Source organism: Vitis vinifera, chromosome 6, assembly GCF_030704535.1.
Source record: "Vitis vinifera cultivar Pinot Noir 40024 chromosome 6, ASM3070453v1".
NCBI classification, from domain to species: domain Eukaryota; kingdom Viridiplantae; phylum Streptophyta; class Magnoliopsida; order Vitales; family Vitaceae; genus Vitis; species Vitis vinifera.
In genome coordinates, this window is record NC_081810.1 from 4617478 (window position 1) to 4637832 (window position 20355).

The following is a 20355-nucleotide window of genomic DNA, read 5'->3' on the forward strand; positions in this document are numbered from 1 at the left end:
ACATAGAAAATATATTTAATAATTTTTTTATTTTTTATTTTTAAAAATATAAATAGAAAATAAGGTATTTTCATATAACTTTTTTTTTAATTATTTTTACTTGTTTTTATAGGGACTATTTTAAAAAATAATTATATAAACACGTGAAATAATTAAAAATAAAACATTAAATATAAAAATTATTTTAAAAATAGATTTAAAATATTTTAAATTTTTAAACAGATTTTTATTTTATAAAAGTTAAAAAATAATTTTTAAAAATTATTCTTAAATTTTTTTTTTTAAATTAATTTCAACAAACAATGAAAGGAAATTGTGATGCGATGATAAAAGAAATAAAAATAAAAAATGGGGTGAGAGAGTGTGATTGCAATAACTGCAGACTTCTCAACTGCAGACAAACTCTTTCCAACTAAGTGAAATTCTAGACGAAATGAAAACGACGAAGAATTGAAAGTAGGGTCCATTTGGATATACCCGAGTTCTCTTTTTTGAGTGTGTTCAAAATTCAAAGTTGAAAGTTCAAATTCCACGCACAAACAAACGGTCCCTCTTTCCACTCTGTGCACTCAAACCCTTTCTTCACTTTCCTCCACTTTTCCCCTCTCTTCTCATATATATAGAGGGAGAAAGAGAGCGTGTGAGAGCTCATCCTCTCATTTCATTTTAATTTCAATCTCATTTCATCTCAATTTGAGGCTCTGAAGAAATGGAGAACGAGTCCGCGGCTGTGGAAGTGAAGGGGGTTCCATCCTACGGTGGGAAATACGTCCAGTACAACGTGCTCGGTAACCTCTTCGAGGTCTCGGCTAAGTACGTTCCGCCGATTCAGCCGGTTGGCCGTGGCGCCTATGGAATCGTTTGGTGAGATTTTCTCGGCTTTTTATTTTTTGGCTTATTGGATTCTAAAGTGCTATTTTGGCTGGCATTTTGGAAGTGTTTTTCTTTCTTTTTGAGAGCTGTCACAGGGTTTTTTTTTCTTTTTTTTTTTGGTGCTTTTATAAGCATGAAAAAGTACTTGGAAAATATCCTTTGTTTTCCCCGGATTGAAAGATGTAGGCGTTATTTGGGCTCTGTTTGGTTTCTGAGAAAATGGTAGAAATTTTAAATCGGGTTTAGTTCTTTATTTGTTTGGTTTTGGTTCTGGTTGGTGAAAAATGAAGTCAAATTAAACTAAATAGTGTTTGTCGGCTCGCTTGAGTGGATTTGTCTCGGTAGGGCCCCTTTTTATTTCTGAGAAATTGGTGGAGTGGAAACGTAAATGAAATTTTGAAAATTGTTTTTTTTTTTCTTTTTTGGTGATGAAAAATGAAATGAATCAATACAGCAAAATAGTGTTTTTTGGCTCGTTTGAGTGGAATTTTCTTGGTTATTTTGGGATCTAGTCTCTGTTTGGTTGCTGAAAGCATGGAAAGAAAAAAAAACATAAATTCTTGGATTTTTCAAGATTTAGTCAGAGAAGGAAAATGGTTTAATTAAAGCTTAAGTCAACTTCTTGGCTTGGTTAAGGTGAATTTTTTGTCCTTTTTTGTCCTTTTTTTTTTTTTTTTTTTTTTTTTTGTGGGTGGGGGGGAACTGAAGCAACATCAAACATAAGATTAACAACTTGTTTTCTTATCTTCCTCAAATTTCTCAAGAACCAAACAGAGAGTTTATTTTTAAAAGTTATTCTAATTTCAAAATTCTGATGCATAGTGTGATTATAAGATTTCTGGTTTTATCATTTATGTAATTCAGGATTGTAGAAAGCATATTGTATGATCCAGTATTGTGGATGGCCTTTTCTTGGATAAAAAGTGCTGAGTTAAATCCAGAATTGTATTAAATGGAAGTTAGTGATGAAACAGACTTTCCTTGGATGTACTACAAAACTCCTGTGCAGATTACATGATTAAATCCCTGCCCACTTGGTATAAACAGAAGTTCAATCTGATTCTGAGGCTTCTAGCTCAAACAACAAAGCAGGAATTATATTGATTGCTTACCATATGCGTGTTGCAATTTTTTATATAAGAATTATGACACTTTTGGCTTAGAGCTCCTAAATGTATTTCTTTGTGATTGGGAATTGATTATTATTCACTGACTACAGCTGTGCGACGAATTCCGAGACAAATAAGGAAGTCGCAATCAAGAAGATTGGGAATGCATTTGACAACAGGATTGATGCTAAAAGGACACTCCGGGAGATCAAACTCCTTTGCCATATGGATCATGAAAATGTATTCACATGAGTCATAGAACTTTGTTGCTTGGGGTGGCATATTCTGGGCAGTTACTTTCTTTTTCAATTTGTCTCTGTTTGTTTGCTGCTTTATTTATTTATTTATTTATTTTTGTTTCTTTTTCTTTTTAATAATGAAAAGGTAATATTGATTTTAACAAGGTGTTGTGATAATTGCAAGTTTTGAAAAAGGGAGTATTGTAGAGGATATGCAACCCCGTTCTTTTTCTTGTAATGTTGTGAACTGGAGATGCTGAAGAACACTTTTATTTTGCAGATTGTCAAAATTAAGGACATCATAAGGCCACCTGACAAGGAAAAGTTCAATGATGTGTATATTGTTTATGAATTAATGGATACTGATCTACATCAGATAATACGCTCTTCCCAGGCACTAACAGATGATCATTGTCAGGTAAGTTGGTTCTCTGGCTTGCTTCCTTTCAGCCTAGTGTCTCTATAGACTGTGCAACTTCTTTACTTCACCCGTAAATCTGTGAATAAAGATTGTGCATGGCATTTGATTTTTATTATTAAAACAGCTAATAACACCAAGTTTGAAATCCCTTTTATAGGTGAATCTGTCTGGCCATCTTTAGTTGAGTCGCATCGTATAATATGAAAAAACTAACATTGCAATTTGGTATCTGAATATTGAAAGAGTATTTAATTTAATGTATAAGCTGTTGATGCAGGAAGTGGACACCAATACCCTGCATGACCATGCACTTGTCGTTTTGAAATCCATTATTTGGACTGTTGTTTAAGCATACTTTGGTTTCCTTTGGTTCCATCAGCGCATTAGCATATCAATAAGGTGCATAGGTCCAAATGTAGGATTTCATTGTATCATTTGAATTATAACATGATTTTTGAGGCTGCCATGATCCAAAAGAGTGCTTGTTAAGACAATCATTTTTACATCTTCTTTTCAAATTAGAAGAATCTACAAGAAACACTAGGTCACAATTATTAACACTGTTGCCTTAGCAAATACATATTTTGTAGAAAACTTGGATAGCTCAACCCCTTGTTATCTTACAAGCTGAAGGTGTCACCTGGGTAGTTAGTAGGGAACACTAATACTGTGTTATTTGAGGAATAAAAACAAGGTGCTGATAACATAAAAACAGCATGACGTGTCCAAAAACTCATTTGAATATTAAGAACTAAGTTTGATGCATTCACAATATATGTTCAAATTTGCAGCTTGAAATTAAATATATGTTGCAAAATTTGTTGAAATTAAATTATAAATTAGCAGTAACGTGAAGCATAATGTTTGTTGGACTTGGCAGTATTTCCTGTATCAATTATTGCGAGGGCTGAAGTATATACACTCTGCCAATGTTTTGCATCGAGATTTGAAACCAAGCAACCTACTACTGAATGCTGACTGTGACCTCAAGATTTGTGACTTTGGACTTGCAAGAACCACCTCAGAGACAGATTTCATGACAGAATATGTTGTTACCCGGTGGTATCGAGCCCCTGAATTGCTACTCAACTGTTCAGAATATACTGCAGCCATTGATATCTGGTCAGTTGGTTGCATTTTGATGGAGATCCTTAGAAGAGAGCCACTTTTTCCTGGTAAAGACTATGTTCAGCAGCTGGTGCTTATAACTGAGGTATTTTTCTTTCCTCTTTATTTCCCCGCCAGTTTTTCTATTAGCAGGCCGACAGGGCGTTCTCTTGGTTTGGGTATATGAACTCTATTTGTAGAAGATATCAGGACAAGTTGCATATATTGGCATTGTATTTATCCTGTGAATATTATTATGGTGGTCACTAATGAAAATTTTCCTGGTTATCCCAAAATAGCTATTAGGTTCCCCGGAAGATTCAGATCTTGGATTTCTTAGAAGTGATAATGCTAGGAAGTATGTCAAGCAGCTCCCTTGTGTTCCAAAGCAACCTTTCTCAGAGAAGTTTCCTAACATATCTCCAATAGCCATGGATCTTGTGGAGAAAATGCTAGTTTTTGATCCAAGCAAGCGCATAACTGGTATGCCTCTTATGTTTATCAATACAGAACATTTTTCCCTTTTTTTTTCTCCTGATTATTATGTTCTTTTTCACATGATATTTGCGCAGTCGAGGAAGCCTTGAATCACCCATTTTTGTTGCCTCTCCATGAGATCAACGAGGAGCCCATCTGCCCCTCTCCTTTCATCTTCGATTTTGAACAATCATCCTTAAGTGAAGACGATATAAAGGAACTCATATGGAATGAGTCTCTGAATTTCAACCCTGATGAGATGCTGGAGTGATCATAACCATGTTGTTCTGCTGCTTTATTCACCATAGTTCCTGATCAGTATTTTGGTTTTTGCTTGGAAGGTAAGTAAATGTATACTATGTGGTTGGATTATGTATAAGAGTGATTGGGAAGATAGGTTCTTCCTTGTATTGAGAGGGTGAAGTGGTAGTTGTTTTAGAGCAATATTGAAGAGTTACTGGGGTTACATTCTTTTCAAGAATCCAGCAACCCATGGAGGGTTGGCCTGCATAAAAAGGAGGTTATGCTCTTCTGACCTTCTGTCTTGAGTCTGTATTGTATATCCCAAATCCAATTTTATCAATGCAAAAAGGAAAAAAATAAATAAGTACTTGTGAGGGGGAAACTACTGATTCTGTTTCATATCCTTGAGAAATGGGTTCTAACTTAAATACTCACTTGATTGATTTATTTATTTTTTTCTCAATCAGTTAATATTTAGTGGCCTAATTTGAATTCTACCATTGGTGATATCTTGAATTTACCCAATATTGATTATTATGAGGCGGTCAATATCCTGAGATTTGGGTCCTCATGGAGAGTCTTTAAGAACTTGGTCATGGAAGGTTCCTCAATTATTAAAAAAATATATATAATGACCCAATTTACTTGCAGCAGAGATGGATGATTTTGCTTTCATCCTAGTTTGAATTCATTGAGAACATCATACCTTAGCACCTTGAACATACAAGTTCTTTAATTTGCCATTGGTTCATGGAAAAACAGAGGGAAAATTTGAAGGTAAAATAAAAACAAAGAGTAAAGAGTAAAAACAAAGAAAAAAATTAGCAGAAGAAAATGAAATATATGTTGAAAATTAATAAATTATTTTCATATGAACAGTATATAATTAGAAATTAAATAAAATTTAAATTAATTTCAACTATATTTAATTTTTATAATAAATATAAATTAAACATAGCGAAAATAATATATTATTATTTATTAATACAAACTCACAGGCCTTTCAGAGCCTGCCACTATTCTCCAGTCTCCACGCTGTGCCATGACCATCCATTATCATGGCCCAATAAGCCATCCTCGGCATTGTCCACCACACTACGGTTTGAAGAACTGACCTCAAATTTAAGTGCACTTACGTGCATCTATTGACTTTCGCTTCAAAATATCATTGCCTCCATTAATTCCGAAGGTATCATGATTTAGCTAATAAAATATTCATTTTTAATTCCTGTTCTCGCTTAGCAAGTGACGTGGACATCAGTTTCCCATTATTTATTAATTGAGACATATTTTTTGAGATGAAAAAAAATCTAAACACTGCGGACATTAACTTTTTGATGAATTGACAGCCTTATGACGATATCGTAGCCACATCCCTTCAAGATAATATTTGTTATATTGCACTAAGAATAGTCATTTGATATGGACTTACGAATTTCAAAGATTTTATCTTAAAAAGGGATCACGCTTAAGTTTTTTAATATCCCGAACCTTATTTTTAAAGTTAAATACACTTTATCCCCTCAACCGTATTTTATGTTGTTCCCCTTACACGTTAATATTATTTTTCAAATTTATTAAAATAAAGTACTTTGACCCCCAAGTTGTTAAAAAGATTAATGAATAAGTTGTTAAATAAAAAAATAGAGTTGAAATATAAAAACAAATTTATTAAAATAAAGTACTTTGACCCCAAGTTGTTAAAAAGATTAATGAATAAATTGTTAAATAAAAAATAAAGTTGAAATATAAAAAGAAAAATGTATTATTTAAGTTTAAAGTTGTCAAACTTTATAGTAACAGTCACAAATAGTTATATGAACATCTATTCAAAACCAAAAATCAAAATTAATAGTTGTTATATTTTGAAGGCATTTGAAAAATTCTATTTGAAAGTTGTTAATTCAAAATTGATTCTAGATTCAAATTAGTGTTCGAATTAGAGTGCAAAAAAAATTGTTTTATAATTTTATAGAAAGTTTGTAATCGAAAACAAAATGTTGGTTATTAACAAAGTTAAAGGGCAAAGATGGAAAATTTTAAATATGAGAAAGTAAAGTGTAAAATATGAAACTCAAATTTATTAGGATTTGGCTACAACGTTGAAAATGTATTTATCAAAAAATATGAAACTCAAATTTCATTATTCATATGTTTTATATCAATAAAATTCATACTTTACACATGTGAGGATTTTTGACGTTTTTGGTATCAGTCTCTTTATAATCTAATAACTTTAGCTTTTAAGTTAATCGCTGACTTAACACTTATGTATTAAGTAAAATATGATTATTTTTTACAATATTATTTATTTATATTTGGTTTTTGACAGTACAAAATGAAAAATGTTTTTAAAAACGGAAAACATAGAAATGAAACGGAGCACGCTGCACGGTGCTTCCAGACCCTAGAAACTGCTAAAATCACACATTTTGACAGGGAACAAACACCGTGAGAAGACGATGCTTCGAATCATCTTTAAAAATGCTTCACAGAGCCGAAGCAAACCGCAATCATGTCCATTCTTCTCCATAATCGTACGCTCGTATTCGCAGCTCCACTCGCAGATCCAGCGGTTCATCTCTTTCTGTTTTTGTCTTTTTGTTTTTTTATTTTGCTTGTTTTTGTTTTTTGTGGTATCTAATTCTTACAAGCAGCTGTTCTAAATCTCCAGGCCTTCATTTGGCATTGCGTTTGATATCGATGGCGTCGTTTTACTCGGCAACACTCCGATCGGGGGCTCCTCGCAGGCACTCAAAAGATTACATGATGATTGCGGTGCGAATTCTGCTTTTGTTGCATTAGATTCTAGCAGTTCTGAATTTTTATTTTTTTATGGATTTACCCTTGGATTGCGTGGAAATGTACTTGTCTGATCTGTTTGGTTGCTGAGAAAAATGTGAGAGAAGTAGGTAAGTATTGGAGATATTGAAGTTGGAGTGGAAGTAATGTTTTAGCAATTCAAATCAGTTGAATACTTTGTGATAAATAGGAAATTTTGTTAGGAAGCGACTTTATCCAAGCAAGATAGTTTAAATTTTTTATTTCTTATACTCTGTTTGGCCCTAGGATGAACCAGGGAAAGAGAAGGAAAAAAGTTGAAATAGCTTGAGGAAATAATCCATAGTTTCTGCATTTTCCTTTCCTTCTTTTCAATATTCAAACGGAGTCTTAACGAAAAACTATTACAGCTGTGATGTGATCAATCCACAAGACTCTCTAGTAAAAGGTCTAGTGCCTGAAGCGACCTTAGAAACTAATTATATATAAAATGATTATGCTGGATCTTTTGTACATTAGTCAAGTTAACATGATTACCAGGCACTCCAAGGCATACTCCTGAATTTGGGATTAGCTCGGCATCAAAATAATTCAGGATTCTGGAGTACTTTAGAAAAAATACAGGCATGATTTGGGGAAAAAAAATCAAGATGAACTTGAAAGTAAGAAAAGCAATAGCTGTTAAAAAAATAGTGAAGATTTGCGATGATCTATCACTTCATATTATTAAGAAGAAATGATGTCAGAAATAGCTAGGGAATTAATTATCCATGAAATTTGTATGTTGGACTAAGTCAGGAATTGTTTACATGCATAGAAGTATATGGGTTTTATTTATTTGATGAAGTGTTCGTAAATAGTTTGGGAATTACTCCCAAGACTTACTTAGCATTTAACATTTTTATCCATCATTAAACTCCTAATACTCTCTTTCTTGGCAGGTAAATTGAAGATTCCCTACATTTTCTTGACAAATGGTGCGTCCTTGTTTACAATTTACTTATCTTGTCAACCTATATTGGTAGCATTAAATGGAGGACTCCATTTTGCAATTTGTAGTATGGATTCTATTTGGACTGTCTTTCATAGGTTGGATGATTTGAAGATGCCTGTGCTGAGCATAATAATCTGTTGAATTACTTTAATAGTTATATTCTGTGATGCGCATCCAATTGTACTTGTATTTTATTCAGTGTCTCTTCGAACCAAAAAGAATTCTAATCAGAAATTTGAGGATATCATTCCCTCGTGTCATCTTTTGAACTGTTTATTGAGTGTCAGTTTGTAGAAGACTCTGGATCCTAGATAATCATATCTTAATTCTTGAAGTAGTGAATTCCACTTCAATTCTTTATTTCAACAGGAGGTGGATTTCATGAATCTAAAAGAGCCTCTGAGTTAAGTGAACTATTGGGCGTAAATATTTTACCGACACAGGTATTGTGCCACTTTAAAAAATCCACTCAGGTCCAAACTCACAGAATTTGATGTCTAAAACTGTGATTCTGATGCAGGTTGTCCAGGGACATTCACCTTTCAAACAGCTGGTAAAAAGGTATATAACTAGTGAGATGCAAACTAATTTCATGTGCAAAATGCTGATATGAAAGAAGAGTGAAATACACTAATAATATTGAAAAATCTCCCATTATAAGATAGAACTGGTAATAATGTCATCAATCAGAAGTTAAAAGTTGTTAAAACTATCTAGCAGATAACTTTCATTAAAGCCTAACATACCTAAGCCTAATAAGTTATTCTTGGTATTGGGAAAGTCAAAACACAATGTAACCAGCAATGCATGTTTGAAAGTTTATTAGTGTTCATTATGTTTGAATTCTTGAACTAGCCTCCCTCAGTGAAGCCACTTGCCACATCAGTTGGTTGATCTGTGAATCTGTGCTAATATGCTTTGTTATCTCACAGTATCTCATGATATGTAACATTAGAACACACTCATGAGACCATAAATGAGTTCAGTTCACTTCAATGATGAATAGCAATAAGATAGCAGCTAATAATCATTGAGCAGTATGGCCTTGGGCTTCATAAATGGGTGTGCCAATTTTTTGTCAAATATGATCTATTCATGGAACCAACCAACACTGATGCTTAAACGCTTCATATACCACTAGGCATCATAACATGTTACATGATCCTAATACATGCAAGATAATGAAATTTTATAACACATGATGCATCCAATTTTCAAATGAAAGTTTATAGTATTACAATATGTATATCAGGTCAGGGAAATAAGTGAGATCCCAAGGAGAATACTAAGATGCTTAAATGCTTCATATACCACTAGGCATCATAATGTGTTATATTATCCCAATATATGCAAGATAATGAAATTTTATTTTTTAATGAGAGTTTATAAAATTATAACATGTCTATCAGGTCAGGGAAATGAATTAGATCCCAAGGAGAATAATAAGATGATTTAGAAAAAAAGATCCTCTCTTCCTTTTATTGGTGTAATTTTGATCTGTTTCTTCATCTTCATCTTAATTAACCAGTATGTTACTTTTACAGATTTGAGAATGAACTTGTTATTGCTGTTGGCAAGGGAGAACCTGCTGCAGTGATGTCTGAATATGGCTTTAAGTAAGGTTTTGTGCTTCTTGTCTTGGTCTATCTGATTTGTGAATGCCAAAAATTTCACCATGGCTGTTAAATTTAAATTTCAAGGATGATCTACAATTGTATTTTAAATTTGCTTCTGTGCTTATTGATTTTATTTGCAGAAATGTTCTTTCAATAGATGAGTATTCATCCTGTTTTGACAACATTGATCCCCTGGCACATTATAAGAAATGGTCAACTAGGCAGGAAGTTGATCAAAATAGCACTTTGAAGATGAAAAACACTGTTTACTCACAGAGAGTTCAGGCAGCATTTGTTGTTAGCGATTCTGTTGACTGGAGCAGGGACATTCAGGTTGTCCTTAATCTTCAGCTTATTTGATCATTTGAACATTTCTTTGATATTAACTGTGAGGTTTAACTTAAAAAGAGAAGTGGAGAATATGTACAGAACAACTAAAAATCTACTAAAAAGAACATGTTTTCCACTTCATTATGCTATAAAATTGATTTAAAATACCAATCTAAAAGCAAGAAAATGACCAACACTTGTATTTGCTTGTTTGGAGAAGAAGATCCAAGTCTAATTGTAAAACATTGGTGGGAAAAGAATAGGGAGAGAAGACAAAATTCTTGACTTTGGCACTTCTACTATTGCTGTTATAGCCATGGACCTTTTCTTTCAATACGTGAATAATCAAAGACAAAGGAAAAACATATGCAGAACCACATTGACAGGAACTTGAGTAAAGGAGACTCATTTTCCTTGTATATGTGATAAAGGGGATCTCTGGTACATCTGGGAGCATGGCAGGTCAGAGTAAAGAGGTGATGGGCTGATTCCTTTTTAACCTTTGACAACTATGGAAATGACTGAACTTTACCTTGCTTATAAGCACTGTTGGTTCCATATTGTAAAAACCCAGTTATTTCTCTGTTCAAAAAATGCCTGACTAGAAAATGGGACAAGATTTTCACAGGGGATGCTACTCTAGTCTCAAGGGCTTCAACAATCCAGCAGTAATGTTTTCAGGTGGATTTGTAGAACTTATTAATCTTGAGAGGGGAAAAAAGGTAAAATTAGATTTTCCTTGAAAAACAATGAAGAGCTTAGTTTGGTCTATGCTTCTCCTATCAGTCCTCTTTCAGATCTGAGAGGACGAAAACTGGGGCATAATCGTCTTATCTTTAGTAAAGTTTTCTAACACAATGATCCTCACTTGACTTGTGCTTCGAATTTTCTCCATATAAACATTACTCCTATCATTAAAACTAGATATTTTAGGAAGGCACAAAGATCGCTATTTAATTTTTTTTTTCTCTGTGAGCTGTGATTAGTATCTAAGATCTATGAATTCTTCTATCCTTTTACCCTTTTCTTTCTTGTGTAGTTAGAATTTCTTAAATGCATGAATTCCAGGCTTTCAATCTTTAAACTCTGAACAGAATGATGGTGGTTTTAGGTTCTCTGCGATGTTTTAAGAACTGGAGGTCTTCCTGGAAGGGAAACTGGACATCAACCACCTCTGTATTTTGCTAATGATGACCTTGAATACCAGGTCAGTTATGATGTTACTTAGAGGTTACTTGCAATCTTGATTTCTTGAATTGTTGTGGAATTATTTCTTCTGAAATCCAATATACTAACAAGATACATTAAAGGTAGGCTGCTTTTCCTTCTGAACGTCTTGGGATGGGAGCTTTCAGGATTGCATTAGAAGCCATCTTCAATAGGTGAGGCTGGAAAATATGGTAACATATAATGAAGGTTGAGATTTGATCTGAGTAATGGTATAGTCTCCTTCAAAGAAATCATACTGATTCAAAGTCTCAACAGGCTCATAGGCCCCTTCTTGGATGAGCCACAAACTTAAGGTCATGTTTGGTTTCCGGAAAATACTAAGGAGAGAAATTTTTTTTTTAAGGAAAATAATTTTATCATGTTCGGTTTTACCATGGAAAATACGAATATATATATATATATATATTTTTAAATTATTTATAAAAGAGTTAAAATAAATGAATGAGTTTAAAGTAATATATAAAAATAATTTATTAATTTTAAATCTATTTTTTTATTTTACTTCACTTTTTCTTTTCTTATAATTTTTCTCTTTTTTTCTTTCCTTCACATTTTTCTCAAATTTTCAAGGAACCAAACAAAGCCAAAATGTTATGGGACAAATGAATGCAATCCCCCTAAAATGAGATTCAGGAGATGAATCATCTATAGAGGCATTAGCAATTAAGGCAGCGCCAATGACAAAATTGACAATCATCTATAATGTTAATTACTAGGCTGAAGAGAAATGATCATATTCCCTGAATTTCAGGTCTCACATGATACTACAGATTATTCTAATGCCTACTAGTTTTAATATGCAGAATCCACCCTAAAGCTCTGGAATATACATCATTCGGGAAGCCGAGCCCGTCTGTGTTCAAGAATGCTGAAACCATATTGTCACAACTTGTGTCATCTCTCCATCATAAACTTGAGGCTGAGAATCATGGAAATGCTGGAAGTCATCCTTTCAAAACACTGTATATGATAGGAGATAATCCTTCAGTTGACATAAATGGTGCTCGTCAGGTTTGCCTCTCTATGACTAAGAATTTGGTTTCCAAGCCAGTCACTTATGCGAGTCTTTGGTGATTAAGGAATGGGATTCCATATTTTGCATTTCAGGCAGGACATCCATGGTTTTCTATTTTGACAAGGACCGGGGTTTTCAAGGGAAAGGAAAATCATGCTAAATTTCCAGCAGATCTGGTCAGTGATTGTTGAATTCTTAGAAGTTTGTTTACATATCAGGTTTCATTTCTATAAGTTTTACACCATTGGTTTCAAGAAAATATTAAGGAAAAAAAATGATTTTCTTATATCCTAAAAAATAGAAAAGAAAATAAAATATAATTAAAATTTGTAAAAAGTTATACATTTTCAATTTGTTTAATCTTTAGATAGAAGAGTGAAAATTTGTAAAATAAATTTAAAGTAATACATAAAAATAACTTATGGAATTTTTATCTATTTTTTCATTTTCATTTACTTTTAGAATCCTAACATAGTCTTTATTTGACTGCATTCATCTCTTCCTGTTGCAATAGAGATAAAAATCCCTTTTTCTTTTCCCCTGTTTTGCACCCATATTTTAAAACTTAAAAGCATTTTTTTATACCGTTCTTTCTGAATTTTGAAAATTTCAGCATTTTAGCTGTCCCGGAGAACTCATTAAACAATATGCATGAATTTCCAAATTTTAAGATCACAAGTCGCAATTTGACACTCATCTTATTTGCCTGTGCAGGTTGTCGACACTGTGGAAGAGGCAGTGGACTTTATATTGACAAAGGAGTGCAACTCATGAAGCTTCTACACCCATACATTCTTTCCCAAAGTAATAATTATTTTGGAAAGTGTCGGATCAAAAAAAAAAATACAAAAGAGAGGGAGACAACGATACGAGTAAAAGTAAAAGTAATAGGGAAATATTTATTTAAAATAAATAGAAATAACGTTCCAGTTCCTTGGCCCTATAGGGATGTGGGCTGGAGAGTACTTCTTGGAAAACTATTTCGCCTATATGGCGAACTGGACTGGGGTCATTCAGCTGAGAATGTAATTCACCTTTTTTGAGAGGTGAAACTGGCAGGATCCAGTTTTGATTCAAAACAAGCTTCATCATGGGTGGATGAAATCTTCATTTTTCAGCACTTGTATCTCTCATGTCTCTAACGCTAGATGTATGCCAGACATCCATCCATTTGCAAATAACCCTTGGCATTATTACTTGACTACATATTGCTTCAAAAGTTGCACCCTCGGAAGATCCACAAAATCCCATTTGTTAAAAAAAAAAGGGAGTTTGAAGTGCTGTCTGCCAATTCCTGTAGTCTTGCACCTGAAATTAGCAATTGAATTATAAATTATAGATAAACACAACTAAATCTAAAGGAGATCTTTCATTAACGTACGGTTAAACAGTTTGACCTGATCTCCAACTAGGACGTTTCTACAAGTCCATCTGTCGGTTGAACTACCGTATGTGCACCATAGGGGCGAAAAAAAATTAAATGTCCGCTTAGATACGCCTTCTGTTTCTTATTTTTAAAAACCAAAAATAATAATTTTGAAATAAAATACAAAAACATTTAGGGTCTCAAATTAGAAAGAGGAATGGCTTTTAAAAATTGTTTTAAAAAATATAAGTATCAAAAAATCTTTACTCACTCAAATTTTAAAATTTTTTGAAGAATTTTTCAAGTATATAAGATAAGTCTATACATTTTGTATCAAAGTTTTTATTTTTATATATAAGTAATTACTATTTTCTGTTTAAAAAAAAATAAAAAACAGGTAGTGTATCCTATCCAATCGATACCTAACATATCTAATTTCTTCATTTCAAATGCTATGGAACAACCCCGGTTTGAAAGATATACACAGAAAAACTTACCCCAATTCCCTCTGAAACTTCAGAAACACCTACCTCAGTTCCCACTTTGGGATTAGAATTTTATGACTTGTTTGGGTTGGCTTCCAAATTTTCCAAGGGCCTTATCCAAAGCAGCATGAAAATTGCTGAAAGGAACCAGCTCCATCCTGAAAACAAAGATGTCTCAATGAGCAAAGTCAACACTAGACAGCATGTAGATATAATCAAGAACCCTTGAAACTAGTGATACATGTAGTAAAGCAGCATGGTGTTGCCAGCCCAGAAAGTTAAAAAAACTCATTGATCCCAGTGTTCATTTTGGTGGCTCCACATTCCCAGTCGGCAATCTCATTTCCAGAGGCATAAGTTGGACGATAAAAAGGGGACATCAGAAACCTTCCCAGAGTTTGTTAAATCAGCATTACATCACTGATTTCTCTCCTTAGAACAAGTATTTAACAAAGTTCTAATCAAAATTTCATTATTTACTTAAAATAAGATGATTTTATGATATATTGTGCAATAGATGGATATGATCCTGACCAGCAGGACGTGTAGTTGGTGATTCTGTCACAAACCTAAAGAGGTCAATAAATGCTGTAAAAGAAAATGTGCTATATCTTGGTAAGTGTTGAGTCTATCTGACAAAACCTTATTTTATCATATCGCCCATATGACTCTTGCCAGGTAACACCCAAAATGATATGCAGAATAAACTGTTGATCCCATGCATCAAATTATCCAGCATCATGCCAGGTTCACACTCATGGGATCAATTTATTTTTTCTTTAGAAGGTCAACATACTCGTATTTTATCTTTCCCTCTTGTGTGAGCCCCAAAAGGTAATCTATCATCTTTCTGGACTCCTTTGCTTTATCTGAACTCATCCATTTCTGCAGCCAGAATCCCCTCAAGGAAAGATCCTGAAAATAAATAGATATTAGGGTGTCATATATGACAAAGGCTGTGAAGAAAATACATGGCTATCTAGAGAGAGAGAGAGAGATCTGCAACATTCTGTTTAATATCAGGCCTGTTTAAGATTTTAGTTAATTTGACCTTTCTCATAAACAGTCATAAAAGTCTAAGGAAATTTTCCTTCATATCGGCACTCCACCAGTCTTCTCAATCCAGATTTACCATTTTTCCCTTTCCAACTTTTGGCCTCTTTATACCTCAGCTTACTTCCATATGCTTTGTAGAAACTTCTTTATGGAAGATTGAGCATTCCAAATGGATGAAACGGAACACAAATACAACCACTTAAACCAGAATAATTTGACTTAACAGAGAACAAAAACCATCATATATCTAGTTTGTTACATTGTTATAGCAAGCCTGGAAAAGTTAGGATGCTACTGGAACCAAAGATGTCACAAAGATATTGATAGAGAAGCCTGCAAAGGCAAGAGGCATCTTTTTATCGTTCTGGACAAACCAAGAAGCTAAGAGACTTGCTTTATCAATCTAATTTCATCCAAATAATTTTAACAATCCAAGAGCATTATATCATCCCAAAGATCTGGATAGAATTGAACAAACCAAGCAGCCATGAAGCTTTACTGACTGCCTAATCTCATCCAAATAATCTAGACAATTGGATAGCAACATGGGGATTGGGTTGAGGGGAAATAGGAAAAAGAGAGAGAGAGAGAGTGTGCAACACAAGCATATAATAATTAACAAGGACTTATCTCAGGAATATGCAATTTCTTGTTTAGTCCCTAAAGTTTGCACCAAAATTGACAACAATAACAATAGACTAAAACAGAAAGAAACGGGATCTGATGTCATGGATTACCTTAAAAATGAAAGATGAAGTTGAAACAGTGATAGGTTTCTTAGACATTCCACCATATGTTACCATAGTTCCCCCCTGCCTGAAGACAAGAATTTATCAGCTCCCCAGAAGAAGATTTTAGAACAAAAAAAAGTAGCTTAATTTCCAAGCACATCTCACCTCAAGAATTTGAGAACCAAAGTGGCAGAATTGCCACCAACACAGTTGAATCCCAAAGCAGGTTCCGGTAAATTAGCCTAGCATATTAATTAAATGTAAAATGGAAATTTTGAGTGCTATGACCGTAAAATCCAAGAAATAAAATTAACTACTATAAAGCACAATCTTTAGCGACACCAAAGACATATCATAAAGAATAAACACCTCCCTACATCAGAAAGTATCAACTATACAGGGGCAATAGATAAGATACCAGGAGGCCTTTGACATTCTTAACTTCCAATTGACTCTCAGTGAACACTTCATCAGCACCAAGCCCCTTAAGTTTTTCTTTTACTTCATCTGATCCAACCCTGTAGCAAGAGGAGGATGATAAACAATGGTGAAATTCCCCATATAAAATTTCTTTTGCTGGAAGCAAATGCCAAATTATTCTTCAATCTGTTTAGACATGTAGTCAAATAAACTCCATCACTCACTTATATTAGACACCTGCAGGAAGCCACAATCTTAAAATTATCAGCACACACTTCTTATTCAGACGTATATCACTTCTCATTCCTTTGTTTATATTATGATATTCAGTCTGTACACCTTTAATCAATTTCTTGTCACTGTACTTTACAACATCCAACTGGTTGACCAATTGATTCACAATACTTCCCTCACCTTCATCAAATGTGTCAATGATTTTCAGAAGGTATCAAATCAAAAGGAACTGCAAGAAAACTATCATAATCATGGAAGACTCTCATCATGAGGTCTGAGAATAATAGTTGGTTACAGATAGCTTGACACCAATTGGACAAAATCCAACAAATCATACTAGGCTTCCCCAACTGCAAGTTAGGCCACTGAACTCACCCTACCATTGTTGAAGTCAACTATGTGGGTGTCAATACAATAACAAGAGAATCCATGCATTTATATGCAACCTAGAAAAGTCAAATTGATGATGCCTCTGGGGATGCTTGTCCATATGCACCTACAGCCAGTAGGCAGAGAATCTGAGAGGGGATACTGGAAGAAAGTCACCATCTGATGATTGACTAGTGTGGTGGACATTCAACACAGCAATAAGGTTGTTACTTGGCACCAGAGTTTAACACCCTTCGAAAAAATTAAGGACAAAAGTAAACACCTATGCATGGACAAGATGAAAAAGGACAATATTCCATCAAAAGATAAAGTGGTATTTGGGTTAACTTGAGGGGGCTCAAAAGCCTTTGTTGATGCATGGACAAGGATTTAATGATGCAATAAACTTCTGTGTTTTGATCAGTTGTCCATAAATATAAATATTTTGCAAAAATATTTGAAACCTCAAAAACATTCACTTAAGTATTAAAAAAAAAGGCCAAGATGCTACAAAAGGTTTTATACCACAAAGTGGATGAATTCCAGGAAGACTAAAGAAGTCGCAAGTAACTGCATATCAGCCAAGTTTCATACATGAACAAGATCAACTGGAAACACATGCAAATGCAAGAGAATGCCGAATGCCACCTAATTATTTAAGTTTGACTGACCATGCACTGAAAAACTTAGATGAAAACAAGTTTTTTAGTATCAAAGTTTCCAATCAGCACCTGTCTCTTATTATATTAATGCTGTGGATGCCACGAATTCGTGCAAGCTGAATGATGCACTGGCCCACAATGCTTGTAGCCCCATTTTGCACAATAGCATCACCTATTCATACCCATACTAATCAGGGAAACACATATAAAAGAAATTACAATTTTTTAGCACTAAAGACATACCTGGATTTAGATTGCCAAAGTCTTCAAGCATTCTTAGTGCGGTCAAAGGATTAATAGTAACAGTGGCCGCATATTCCATAGGCACATCTTTATTAATTTTGTGCCAGACACTCTGCTCTTTCACAACATATGTCTGCCATGTTCCTATGCAGAACAAATTTTGTCATTATCCAATAAGATCATGCAAAGCACACATGTTTTTATGTGAGTTCTCTTGGTGTTTTGTTGTCAAATGATTGGATACTTAAGATGTAGCATTTTCTAGTTTTGCTTCAACTGGCTGTGTAAGGATTTCACATACTCATACTTAATTTTGTGTTTTCCGTCTAAAGGCATTGGAATATGCATTTCAAAGTATTGGAATGCCAGCAATGAAGTGATGCAAAACTTATAATAACTTTGTGATATCCAAATTAGAAAAAGAGAGTGTTACCAGAAGAGGGAGGAGATGGGATCACCCAATCACCAGGAGAAAGTCCCTTAACTGCAGAGCCCAAAGAGTGTACTTCTCCAACTCCCTCATATCCTCCTACTGCTGGAACATGTGGTCTCACAGGGTAAACACCTATAAAATCGAAGATTGTCAGTCTCAAAAACAAAAAAAATCATTTCCAAAACAAAATTCAAGACATTGTTCATAAACAAATGAAAATCAACAACACAATAAAAAGAAATATAAATTATTAGGCAAAGTTTTGTTAGCAGTTCCAAAAAAAAATTCTTACTTCTGAAAGCAAAATTTTCATTGATCTTAGCTCTTGAAAATTGAGAAAAGTAGTTCAAAACTTTAACCAAACAATCCCATAAAAGAACACCTTGATAATAACTTTCAAATATAATTAAACAAAAACGGGGAAGATGCATTGAAGTGACGCTAATCTACTGTTTGGGTGCTGCTAAACAACAATTTAAAAAATAGAATTAACTAAAATTCAGAATCTAAGATTCTTACAATATTAGAAACAAAAAATAACAGCGTCCATTCAACCGAGGCCAGCACAACTATTAGGTTGTTTGTCTCGGTTGATCAGAGACACAAGAGGAAAAAAAAACGCCCGCTCAACTGAAACTAACACAACTACGAGGCTATTTATCTCAGATTCTCAGGTGAGACGATATTCACTTTCCTTTTCTTTCCCTCTCCTCAATTTTCTCGGAAACCAAACAGGACGCAATAGAAAAACTAATCCAACCTTCGATCCTATTAATATCGGAAGGATTGATGGGAGCAGCGAGCATTTTAACGCAGACATCGTTCTCTTTAACCTCAACTGGAGGTAGCTCAACCACTCTGCCAAAACAAAGATGTGAAAATTCAATACTCTATATTTTTTCATCGCAACTGTCAATTACACTAACAATGAAGATATTCGAACCTGGTCACGCTCTCCGGTGGCCCATGGTGCTCATACACCACCGCCGATGACGGCGGCGACATAGCGGCCGAGAAGGCTCGAATTTGGCTCCAACACCGGGGCAGAGATTCTGACCTAAGACAAAGAAACGACGAGCCATAGTGGGTTCTCGCGGTTGCTAACCTCACCAACGCCATTCCGCCCTTCTTTTGCCTTGCCAGAGGGTTTGAATCCCAATTTTGTTACTGTTCTTTTTTCTCCATTTTTTTTTTTCTGATTAAACATAAGTTAAAAACGGCGTCGTTTGAGGCCTCGTCTTCCGTTTTTGGGGATTCTTGTGCTTTGGTTTTGGGCACGGTCAAACGGACCGGCTTTGCACCCAAACTGATCTGCTATTCCCTTGTGTGAGTGCTATGCTCTTAAACGGCGTCGTTTAAAGCCTCATTAATGTTCTTTACATTTCAAAACGGTTCATATTTGTAGAATCCACCTATACTTGGTAGAGCTTGGCGGATTTGGTACGGATCAACCTCATCTCAACTTATCTTAATTATTTAAACATATAATCATCTTCATTCAAAAATTAAGAAGAAAAAAAAAAGAATAAGATAAGACTTTAGGAGTATGAGAATTTCTCATACCCTTTGCCCATTTAGGCTTTTTTCAATTTTTTTAAATAAAATTTAATTATATTAAAAATAAATATAATTTATAAATAAATAAAGATTTAAAATTTTATAATCTATTTTAATATATATTTTTTATTTTATGTGTTTAAAAAATGAAAAATAAAAAATAAAAAAATATACTTAAAATTAATTTTTTTACTAATTGTATGTCTAAAAGGGGCAATATAAGGTGGGAATAAGGTAATGCATGAACTCGTCTTGAATTTGAAAAAAAGTTTCAAACTCATTTCTAATTTGTTTATAATTTTCCTAAATTTGTCATATTACAGCAATAAGGTATAGGTATATGAGAAAACTCTATCTCATTGGC

The 20355-nt window shown here is 33.9% G+C and overlaps 3 protein-coding genes across 4 annotated transcripts; 2 read left to right on the forward strand and 1 right to left on the reverse strand.

Moving 5' to 3' along the window:
- Positions 1-498: 498 nt before the first annotated feature.
- On the forward strand, positions 499-4851 carry LOC100251947 (mitogen-activated protein kinase homolog NTF6). Its single transcript, XM_002284674.5, has 6 exons — positions 499-864; positions 2093-2222; positions 2502-2639; positions 3523-3855; positions 4049-4232; positions 4322-4851. Exons 1-6 carry the CDS (start codon positions 710-712, stop codon positions 4495-4497), a joined length of 1116 nt encoding a protein of 371 aa, XP_002284710.1. The 5' UTR covers positions 499-709; the 3' UTR covers positions 4498-4851.
- Positions 4852-6827: 1976 nt separating this feature from the next.
- LOC100241719 (uncharacterized protein YKR070W) lies at positions 6828-13639 on the forward strand. The gene is made up of 12 exons (XM_002281748.5): positions 6828-7044; positions 7144-7247; positions 8192-8227; positions 8614-8687; positions 8765-8805; positions 9789-9860; positions 10001-10193; positions 11302-11397; positions 11505-11572; positions 12224-12431; positions 12528-12611; positions 13150-13639. The coding sequence occupies exons 1-12, from the start codon at positions 6932-6934 to the stop codon at positions 13207-13209; spliced, it is 1149 nt and encodes a 382-aa protein (XP_002281784.2). The 5' UTR covers positions 6828-6931; the 3' UTR covers positions 13210-13639.
- LOC100257075 (enoyl-[acyl-carrier-protein] reductase, mitochondrial) lies at positions 13309-19750 on the reverse strand. 2 transcript variants are annotated; one of them, XR_785970.3, is made up of 11 exons: positions 19378-19750; positions 19195-19292; positions 18435-18566; positions 18002-18145; positions 17828-17930; positions 16492-16591; positions 16239-16315; positions 16080-16158; positions 15083-15201; positions 14299-14444; positions 13309-13743 (listed from the first exon to the last, which is right to left on the reverse strand). XR_785970.3 is itself a non-coding variant. In XM_002284669.5 (11 exons), exons 1-10 carry the CDS (start codon positions 19551-19553, stop codon positions 14351-14353), a joined length of 1122 nt encoding a protein of 373 aa, XP_002284705.2. In that variant the 5' UTR covers positions 19554-19750; the 3' UTR covers positions 13309-13743; positions 14332-14350. The 2 variants fall into 2 exon arrangements, 1 of the variants encoding a protein (XP_002284705.2); XM_002284669.5 differs by having other exon boundaries at positions 14332-14444.
- Positions 19751-20355: the final 605 nt, after the last annotated feature.